This window comes from Belonocnema kinseyi, chromosome 1 (genome assembly GCF_010883055.1).
Source record: "Belonocnema kinseyi isolate 2016_QV_RU_SX_M_011 chromosome 1, B_treatae_v1, whole genome shotgun sequence".
Taxonomy (NCBI): domain Eukaryota; kingdom Metazoa; phylum Arthropoda; class Insecta; order Hymenoptera; family Cynipidae; genus Belonocnema; species Belonocnema kinseyi.
Window position 1 is genome coordinate 34,412,461 of NC_046657.1, and position 11,609 is coordinate 34,424,069.

At 21.3% G+C, this 11,609-nt stretch overlaps 1 protein-coding gene across 2 annotated transcripts in view; it reads right to left on the reverse strand.

Annotated features, from left to right (window-relative positions):
• The window catches only part of LOC117173466 (RNA-binding protein 42), a 51,039-nt gene that overhangs the window by 32,049 nt on the left and 7,381 nt on the right, over positions 1 to 11,609 (reverse strand). For both annotated transcript variants that reach the window (XM_033362071.1, XM_033362062.1), the window contains 2 exons: positions 11,016 to 11,384; positions 4,624 to 4,818 (listed from right to left, as the gene is read on the reverse strand). In XM_033362071.1, coding sequence (XP_033217962.1) covers positions 4,624 to 4,818; positions 11,016 to 11,384 — 564 coding nt within the window. The remainder of the gene's footprint in view (positions 1 to 4,623; positions 4,819 to 11,015; positions 11,385 to 11,609) is intronic.

Sequence of the window (11,609 nt, forward strand, 5' to 3'; positions counted from 1 at the left end):
AGTCGCACTTCGGAATGGATCGCGAAAACAATATTCGATTATTCCCCAACTCTTTATCTCTTACGGTTGGGGACCTTCTGGTAAATAAAGTACCGAAAAAACAAAACAAAGAAAGAAACAAGGAAATTAATTAAATAGGGTGTCTACTCAAAATTCTGGAAACAAATTTCCCGACAATTCCAGGTTTTGAATTTTTTTTATAATAATGAACTCGAAATATTTATAGAGTTTCGCGAGTTTATGATAAATAATAATTTATTCCAGTTTCTAGAGATTCAATCAAAATTTTTATTTAAAAAAGGTTTGCAAGTAAAAATTTGGATTTTTAGAAAAATAGATGAATTTTTAACCAAATAGTTGCATTTTTAAACAAATTGTAGAAATTTCAACTAAAATAGTAACATTTTTGGTTTAAAAAAATTCATTTGTAATCAAACATAAGAATTTTCAACTAAAATTATAAATCTTAATCGGAAATAGTTGAATTTCCAAATAAAAAATTAATTTTTGCTGCAAAAAAATACATTGTCAACCAAAACTTAAATAATTAAATTTTAAGTTAAAAAATTAATGTTTAATCAAACGAATTTTTAAACTAGAACTACGGAAATTTCAATTGTTTTGAGTTAAATTTAAAATAAAAAAATTACTTAAAAAAAATAGTTACATTTTTAAACAAATTGATCAATTTTCAAATAAAATTGTAAATATTTAACTGGAATAGTTGAATTTTTTAGTGTAGTATTTGAATTTTAAATCAAAAAGAATTATTTTCAACGTAGAAGATTAATTTCTAACAAAAAAGACGAATTTTCAACTAAAAAGGATAATTTTTCAAGAAAAAATTTAACTTTTGGTCAAAAAGCGAATGTTTGACCAGAGATAAATTTTTAAGTAAAATTATGAAACATTAGGTTTAAGGCAAAAATGAATATAAACCAAAAATGAAACACATTTTCAAACATAAATTTACCAAAAATGGAATAGTTACATTTTTAATTTAAAAAAAAATAATAATTTACCACAAAAACAGCAGATTTATTTTAGGATAGTTTTATTTTCAACCAAAATGATAAATATTTAATTGGAATACTTGAATTTTCAACCAAAAAGATGAATTTTCAGACAAGATTATTTTTCTACTAAAAATACGTTTTTTCAAGAAGAAGCGAATTTTCAAATAAAAAAAAAATAATTTTCAACCAAATAATTAAATTATCAAGTAAAACCGGTTTATTTTTCACAAAAAGTAAAAGTTAAATTTTCAGTTGAAACAATTAATTTTCAGACAAAAAGATTTTTTTTTACTAAAAAAAAAAACAAACGATTTTTCAACAAAATAGTTACATTTCCCACTCAAAAATATTATTTTTCTTCAATATCTTCGACATAATTATAAATTTCTATAAACTTTTTTAAATTTACTTTAAGAATTATTTTTTCAAAATTAAAATCTTTTTCCCAAGAATCTAAAGAAATGTTTACTTTCTTGAAACCTTTCTAAATTTTTTTTAAATTTCGAATTTTTTATTCGATATTTTGTAACCTAAAATTTTGTAACCTGGCCAAATTGTCAAATTTTGCTTTAAAATATTCTACATTCTCTCAATTTTGCTCCTAAAATTCACGGTGAAAAAAAATCCTTTTAAATTTTTCCAGAAATTTTAAAATGTTTTTTTTTTTATTATTCTTTAAAAACGTTTTAAAGTTCTTAAAAAGATTCTTTTTTCGAAATCTTCTAAAATCTGCATTTTCTTTTACAGTTTTGGAAATCTTGTCATGAATTAAATTATTTTCTAATCTTTTCAAAATTTATCAAACTTTTATATATCTTTTGAAATAATTCAGTTCTCTCAACAAAAAATATATATCCTGCAAAATTAAAAAAATTCTCGTAAAGTTTTCTTTTTCAGTCAAGAAAGAAAAAAGAACTAGTCTAAATTATAATTTAAAGGGAATACTAAGTTTTCACACAACAAAATTTTCAGATAACTATTTATTTTTTCCACTTTTTTAAAATAAATTATTTTACAGGATTTTACCAAATTTGAGAAAATATTCAAATCACTTTAATATAAATAGCAGGGATTTTTAGAAGTTTGGAAGAAATTAAAAGATATTTGATAGATTTTCGCCAATGGTTCAAAGTTTTAAACCATTTTTAAACTCTTCAAAAGTTTAAAAAATTCTAAAAGTTAATTTTTTCAACTAAAAATATAATTATTTCATTTTTGGTTAAAAATTTATCTTTTTTATCTGAAAATTCATATATTTTTTTGAAAATTCGACTTTTGTAGAGCAATTTTAATCTGCTCGCTGAAAAATGTATCTTTTTCGTTTAAAATTAATTTCTTTGCTTCGGAAAAATAACTATTTTCGTTGAAACTTCGTATTTAATGGTTATAAATTAATTTTTAAAACTTTTTTTTGGTTAAAAATTGAAATTTTTTGATTTTAAAAATTAATTTCTTTGTTTGAAAGTTTAACTAATTTGTGAACCACTTTTTTATCTTTAAAAAATGTATTTTTTAATAAAAAATTTATGTATTTTATTGGAAATTCATTTTTTTTGGTGGACAATTAATCCTTATGTTGAGATTTTCCTTTTTTTTTCTATGGAAAACTCAAGTTTTTCGTATTTTGTTGTAGAATTTTAATAATAAGAAATTCTTAAATATATTAGCACCACCGATTAATTAATTAATTAAATAATACTGAAATCCTGATTAATAATTTGTTGAATTTGTCTTTACAAGTCCATGAATTTGAATAATAATGCAAACAGATTTTTATTGTATCTTTTTATACATGAAATTAAGGGCAAATTCAATTAATTTATCAATTTTCGACGCACTATTTGAATTTACAACTAAAAAATAAGAATTGTCAAATAAACTGATGAATTTTTACAAAAAAAAATGTTTTTTTTTTGTTGACAAAATACATGAATTCTCAACCAAATAGTTAAATTTTCAACCAAAAAAGATCAATTTGTAATTAGAAATTTAATTTTTAGTTCAAAAAAATTAATTTTCCACATAAAAAATAACAAATTTGTAACCAAAACTATGAATTTTTAACTAGAAAATATCAATTTTCAACTAAAATGATAAATTTTCAAAAGAAGAAGATTAATCTTCGATTAGGATATTTTTATTTCTACAAAAAAAATAAATAAAAAAAAAAGACATGAATTTTCAACTAATAAAAAATTGTCAACTAAAGATTGAATTTCTAAATAGAATTATGAAATACTCAATTAAAATGGTCACATTTTCAGTTTAAAGCAAAATTTACACACAAAAAAAACTCATTTTCAATTAAAAATATATATATATATTTACGTTTTCAAACAAAGTGATGAATTTTTACTAAAAAAAAAAGAATTTTAACTGGATCAATTTTCAACTAAGAATATTAAATTCTAACAAAAAAGATGAATTTTCAAGTTGACAAGATAATTATAGACCAAAAATAGAAGTTATATTTTCAATTAAAAATATGAAATTTCTAAAAATTCCAAGCGAGTTAAAAAAAAAAGATGAAATCAATGGAAAATAATTTCAAAATATGAAAATTTTTGTTGAGAATTCGTCAGTTCAGTTGGAAATTAATTTCTGATTTTTTTTTGAAACTAAATTTCTTTAACTGACAATTTAACTATTCCAGATGAATAAATTTTCTTGTTAAAAAAAATGAAACTGCTAGGTTGAAAATTACCATTTTCGTTGAAAATTTATATTTTTACGTTGAAAGTTCAACTCTTTTACAGAATATTCGCCTTTTTTGTATAAAATTAATGTTTTTATTAAAAATTCAACTGTTTTACATTAAATTCTTCTTTTGGCTTAAAACTTTAATAAATTAGGTGCACTTTTTCCGATTAAAAAAATCTTTATTCGTTGAAAATTTGTTCGTGTTTTTTTGCTCAAAAAATTAATTTTTTTTGGTTGAAAATTTCACTAATTTGTTGAAAATTCGTTGTTTTCTGTAGAAAATTCGACTGCTTTACAGAAAATTCTTTTTTTAGCTTAATATTTGAATAATTTGATTGCCATTTTGTTTCTTTCATTCATTTTTTTAAGAACATTTTATTCTTTGGCTTAAAATTGAATTATTTTGTTTAAAATTGATCAATTTTATTGAAAAATTCGTATTTTTTAGTTGAAAAAATCCATTTTTTGGTTAAAAATGCATCTGTACGGTTAAAAATTAATATCAATGTTTATTCAAAATGTAAAAAAAATAGTTAAATACAGTAATATAAACAAAAAAAAAAAAAAATCACGCACTGGAAAAAATTTCGAGGTTTTCCAGGTAGAGTAGACATCCAGGATAAAATAAAAAAAAGAGGAGGATGAACGAGACTTTCTGAGGAGAAAGTTCTCGCAGAAAATGATTTCATTAAGGATTTAATTTTAATTTCATTTTTTCTCGATCCTGTGCGAATTTTGCAATTTTTTTCAACTTTTTTTTTTTTAAACTTTTATTTATCCTTAGACGAAGACACGACTGCGACTTTATTCGAACGAACAATTTATCACGAATCTGTATTATTCACAATAAAGTTTTATTTTCTAAGATCGATATTTTTTAAATTATTTTTTTTTTTTTTCAACTCACCATTCATTTCTTTCATCGCCTTGATGAAATCCTGGGGATCTTTAAAGGAAACAAAACCAAAGCCTTTCGTTTTGTTGGTTCTCTTGTCGCGGACGACTTTCGCTTTTTGAAAACTCGGATATTTTCCGAAAACTCGGATCAGCATTTCGTCGGTGACGTCGTTTCCCAAATCACCGCAGAATATTCGAAAATCGTCTGAAATTGAGGAAAGTACATTAACTATAATGTGTGGGAAAAAATTCATTTTAAAAATTCCATGTAGAATCTCTCTTGTAGAAATGAAATAATATAATTTGTAATTCAAATAAATTTAAAAAACAATATATTTCGATAAAAAAAAGAAGATGAATTGTCAATAAGAAAGGGCGACTTTTCTGACCCGATCGACGAAAGTTTAATAAAAAAAAAAAAAAAAAAAATTTGAATTTTTATCTAAAAATGATTACTTTTTAACAAAACATATTAATTTCGAACAAAATAATTTTATTTTCAACAAAATAGTTCAATTTTCAACCCACAAGGTTGAAATTTTAAGCAAAAAGATCAATATTTTACAAAAAAAAAAAAGAATATTCCACAAAATACATGAAATTTCATACAAATAATTAAATTTTCTGTTTAAAAAAAAAAGACTAATTTCTTACCAAAAAATTAATTTTCAACAAAATACATGACATTTTAAACCTACAAGGATGAAATTTTAACCAAAAATATTAATATTTTGAAGAAAAAAAAGAAGAATTTTCCACTAAATTCATTTTATTTGAAACACATAATTTAATTTTCTGTTTTAAAAAAAAGATTAATTTTCTACCGACAAAAGAATTTAGAATAAAGCACATAAAATTTGCAACCAAATTGTTGAATTGTTGAATCTACAAGGATGAAATTTCAACAAAAAAAAATGAAATTTCTGTCAAAAAATGATTTTCCCACAAAATACAGGAAATTTCAAAAAAATAATTAAAATTTTTGTTTTGAAACAGACTAATTGTCTACAAAAAAAAAAGATAAATTTTCAACCAAATTGTTGAATTTTCAAACGAAAATTAAGACTTTTCTACAAAAAAAGTTAAATTTTTAATAAAATAGTTCAATTTTCTACCAAATCTTTGTATTTTCAACCAGAAAGATGAATTTTTAATCTACAAGGATTATACAGTTGAATTTTTAACAAAATCACTTAATTTTAAATAAAATTATTGAATTCTTATCTAGAATCTGACTTTTTAACCTAAAGGGGGGAAATTTCAACAGAAAATAAGAATTTGCTACCAAAAAACAATTTTTTAACGAAGTACATGAAATTTTAACAAAAAAGATTATTATTTTGCAAAAAAAAATAATTTTCTACAAAAGACATGAAAATTCAAACAAATAATTAAATTTTATGTATAAAAAAAAAAGATTAACTTTCTACCACAAAACGAATTTTTAACAATGTACATTAAATTTTAAACAAACAGTTGAATTTTTCACTAAGATAAATTTTTAACCGAATTGTTGAATTTTTAAACGAAAAATAAGAATTTTCTACGAACAAGATGAATTTCTAATAAAATAGTTCAATTTTCAATAAAATATTTGAATTTTTATCCAGAAAGATGAATTTTCTACCGAAAAATGATTTTTCCACAAAATACATCAAATTTAAAACAAATAATTGGATTTTCTATCTAAAAAATATACATATTTTCAGTCAAACTGTTGAATTTTTAAGCGAAAAATATGAATTTGCTACAATAGTTGAATATTTAACAAATCAACTCAATTTTCAACAAAATATTTGAATTTTTATCTAGAAATTTGAATTTTTAACCTAAAAAGAGAAAAATTCTACCAAAAAACGAAATTTTTAACAAAGTACATGAAATCGTAAGAAAACAGTTGAATTTTTCACTAAAAATAGATCAATTTTCAACTTAATAGTTAAATTTTAAAACTAAAGCTAAGAATTTTATAAAAGAAAGTTGAATTTTCAATAAAATAGTTCAATTTTCAAGAAAATATTTGATTTTTTAACCAGAATGATGAATTTTAAACCTAAAAGGATGAAATTTCAATCAAAAAGATGAATTTTCTAAAAAAAAAAGCATTTTTCCCAAAATTCATGATATTTCAAAAAATTTATTGAATTTTCTATTTAAAAAATATTTATTTTTTCAACCGAACTGTTAAATTTTCAGACGAAAATTAAGAATTTTCTACAAAAAAGTTGAATTTCTAACAAAAGCACTCAATTTTCAATAAAATATTTGAATTTTTAACCAGAAAGATGAATTTCCAATCTACAAGGATGAAATTTCAACCAAAAGATTGATATTCTACAAAAAAAAGGACTTTTCCATAATACACATTAAATTTCAAACAAATAATTAAATTTTCTCTTTAAAAAAAATATTAATTTTCTACCAAAAAAAAAAAAAAACGAATAATTTTTAACAAAGTACATGAAATTTCAAACAAACAGTTGAATTTTTCACTAAAAAAGATAAATTTTCAATAGAAAAATAGGAATTTTCTACAAAGAAGTTGAATTTTTAATAAAATAGTTTAATTAACAATAAAAAAAGAAAAAAATAGTTTAATTATCACTAAAAAAAGAAAAAATTCAACCTACCTGTTGAATTTCCAAGCGAAAAATACGAATTTTTACGAAACAGTTGAATTTTTAACAAATTAACTCAATTTCCACCAAAATATATAAATACTATGAAATTTTAATTAAAAAGTTGAATTATTTACTAAAAAATATTTTTCCACATAATACATGAAATTTCAAACATATAATTGAATTTTCTATTTAATAAAAAAATATTTTTTCCACCGAACTGTTGAATTTCCAAGCAAAAATATGAATTTTCTACAAAACAGTTGAATTTTTAAAAAGTTAACGTAATTTTCAACAAAATATATAATTTTTTATCTAAAAAGCTGAATTTTCAACATAGGAGGAAAAATTTTCAACTAAAAACAAAAACATGAAATTTCTACCAAAAAATGATTTATCCAAAAATTGCATGAATTTTCAAACATTTAATTAAATTTTCTGTTTAGAAAAAGAATAATTTTCTACCAAAAAAACAAACAAACAAACAAACAAACAAACAAATTTTTAACAAAGTACATGAAATTTTAAAGAAAAAGTTGAATTTTTTACTAAGAAAAGATAAAATTTCAACTGAATTGTTTAATTTTCAAACGAAAATTAAGAATTTTCTACGAACAAGTTAAATATTTAATAATATAGTTCAATTTTTAACAAAATATTTGGATTTTTAACCAGAAAGATGAATTTTCAAGCAGAAAGATTAATATTCTACCAGAAAAAAAAGATTGTTCCACAAAATACATGAAATTTCAAACAAATAATTAAATCTTCTATTAGAAAAAAAAAAAAATTTTCTACCAAACAACGAATTTTTAGCAAAGCACATGAAATTTTAAGCAAAAAGTTGAATTTTTCACTAAAAAAATGATAAATTTTCAACTTAATTGTTAAATTTTAAAACTAAAACTAAGAATTTTCTACAAAAAAGTTGAATTTTTAATCAAATAGTTTAATTTTTAACAAAGTATTTGAATTTTCAACTAGAAATATGAATTTTAAACCTACAAGGATGAAATTTCAACCAAAAAGATTAATTTTCTACAAGAAAAAACAAAAAAACAGAATTTTTAACAAAGTACATGAAATTTTAAACAAAAAGTTGAATTACTTACTAAAAAATATTTTTCCACAAAATACATGAAATTTCAAACGAATAATTGAATTTTCTATTAGAAAAAAATGTTCTTTCAGTTGAATTTTTCACTAAAAAAGATAAATTTTCAAAAAAATTGTTGAATTTTTAACAAAGTACCTGAAATTTCAAACAAATAATTGAATTTTCTATTTAAAAAAAGATTTTTTCACAAAATACATCAAATTTAAAACAAATAATTGAATTTTATATTTAAACACAATATATATTTTCAACAAAATTGTTGAATTTTCAAACGAATAATAAGAATTTTCTGCAAAGAAGTTGAATTTTTAATTAAATAGTTCTATTTTTAACAAAATATTTGAATTTTCAACTAGAAAGATGAATTTTAAACTAACAAAGATGAAATTTCAACTAAAAAGATGAATTTTTTTACAAAGAAGTTAAATTTTTAATAAAATAGTTGAATTTTTTACAAAATATTTAAATTTTCAACCAGAAAAATGAAAATTCAACCAAAAAGATGAATTTTCTAATAAAAAATGATTTTTTTAACAAAATGCATAAAATTTAAAACAATTAAATTTTATATTTAAAAAAAATATATATTCTACAAAATTGTTGAATTTTTAAACGAAAAATAAGAATTTTCTATAAAACAGTTGAATTTTTAACAAGTTAACGTAATTTTCAACAAAATATTAAAATTTTTATCTAAAAAGCTGAATTTTCAACCTAGGGAGGGAAAAATTTCAACTAAAATCAAAATAATTTATTTTTCAACCTACAGAGATCGAATTTCAACCGTAAAGATTAATTTCCTACCAAAAAAACGAATTTTCAACAAAGTACATAAAATTTTAAACAAATACTTGAAATTTTTACTAAAAAAGATACATTTTTAACCAAACTGTTGAATTTTTAAACAAAAGATAGGACTTTTCAACAAAATATTTGAATTTTTAACAAAACAGATGAATTTTAGAAAACTACAAGGATGAAATTTCAACCAAAAAAATTAATTTTCTATCGAAAAACGAACACAAATGAATAGTTTTAAATTAAATGCCGTTAAACTGTAATAAATCAAATGTAAATTATTTTTAGCAATTCTAAGTTAGAAATATTAAAAATTGAATAATTTCCTAAAAGAATTCTCAAAATATGAATTTTCAACAAAGCACATAAAATTTTAAACAAATTCTTGAATTTTTAAACGAAAAATACGAATTTTTTTAACGAAAAATCTGAATTAAAAAAAACTACAAGGTTGAAATTTCAAACAAAAAGATTAATTTTCTACCAAAAAATAAACACAAATGAACAGTTTTAAATTAAATGTCGCCGTAAAACTTGAGAAATTAAAATGTAAATTATTTTTAAGCAATTCTAATTTAGAAAAATTCAAAATTAAATGTTAATTTTTTTCAATGAAAGAATTTGCAACCAACTATCTGAAATTGACAAAAAATAGTTAAATTTTTTACTAAAAGATATGAATTTTCAACCGAATTGTTGAATTTTTAACAAAATAGTTCATTTTTCAAACTACAAAGATCAAATTTCAATCGAAAAGATTAATTTTCTTCCGAAAAACGAATTTTCAACAAGATACATAACATTTTAAATAAATACTTAAAATTTCTTACTGAAAAAGATAAATTTTTAACCGAATTGTTTAATTTTCAAACGAAAATTAAGAATTTTCTACAAAAAAGTAGGATTTTCAATAAAACAGTTCAATTTTCAACAAAATATTTGAATTTCTAACAAAAAAGATAAATTATAAAAAACTACAAGGATGAAATTTCAACACAAAAAATTAATTTTCTACCAAAAAACGAACACAGATGTAATAGTTTTAAATTAAATGGCCTTAAACTGTAAAAATTTAAATGTATATTATTTTTAGCAATTCTAAGTTAAAAATATTAAAAATTAAATGTTAATTTTTTCAATTCAAAAGTCTCCTAAAAGAATTCTCAAAATATGAATTTTCAACAAAGTACATATAATTTTTAACAAAATAATTTATTTTTCAACCTACAGAGATCGAATTTCAACAGTAAAGATTAATTTCCTACCAAAAGACGAATTTTCAACAAAGTACATAAAATTTGAAGAAAATATTTAGATTTTTTTTTTACTAAAAAAGATCAATTTTCAACTGAATTGTTGAATTTTTAAACAAAAAATACGAATTTTCGACAAAATATTTGAATTTTGAACAAAAAAGCTAAATTTTAAAAAACTAGAAGGATGAAATTTCAACCAAAAAGAATTATTTTCAATGAAAGAATTTTCTAATTAGAAGTTAAATTATTTTTAAGTCCTTTTAAATTATTAATACTTTTTTTTTAATGAAAATGTTGATTAAATTCTCACATGAAATTATATAAATATAACATTCCTTACACTTATTTTTAATAAAAAAATTCACTTTTTCCGTGAATCTTCACCAGTTAAAAATTGAAAGAAATAAAAATAGAAACTCGAATTTTCTACTTTTACCAATTGAATTTCATTTTCAATTTTTCAACAGACAAATATTTAACACCCGAAAATGCAAGAAAAGGGCGATTTCTGTCCAAATAACAAGTGTTAAAAATATTTATGAGAATTTAATAAATAATTGAATAGATATTTCTTCCAAAAATAAAAAAAAAAGAGATTATTTTGACGAACCTTCGTCCCAGTCGAGTAAAGAAGGATCCTCCCAAGTTTGTCCGCCCGCCATTCGAATAATTTTCTTATTTTTCTTGCCCTTTCCTTTCGGATGGCTTTCCTCCGCACTCGCATTCGCCATAATCGAACTGGCCTTTCCCTGACTAATGGCTAATTCAGCAGCTGTGCTGACACCTTTTGCTTTCGGTTTTCTTTTTCCCTCTTCTTCGGGCAATTTTGTGTTAATTATCTGCTCGATAATTTCGGGCCGAATCATTGGTGCTGCTGATTCGTATGTCTTTGGGGTTGCCGTTAAAATAGGATCTATATTTTGAATGTAGGAATTAGAAATTTGGGCTGGGGACGAATAGGTTGTGATGGGAACGGCACCTGTAAACAAATTCTTTCATTTTTATCTCGATAGAATGGTGAATTTTGAACTAAAAGGATTTCTTTCTAACAAAATACTTGAATTTTCAACAAAATAATTAAATTTTTAAACAAAAACTTGAATTTTAACGAAATATTATTATTTTCTACCTAAAAGAAAAAATATATAAGAAAACAGTTCAATTTTTAAGAAAATACTTGAATTTTCAACCTAATAATTAAATT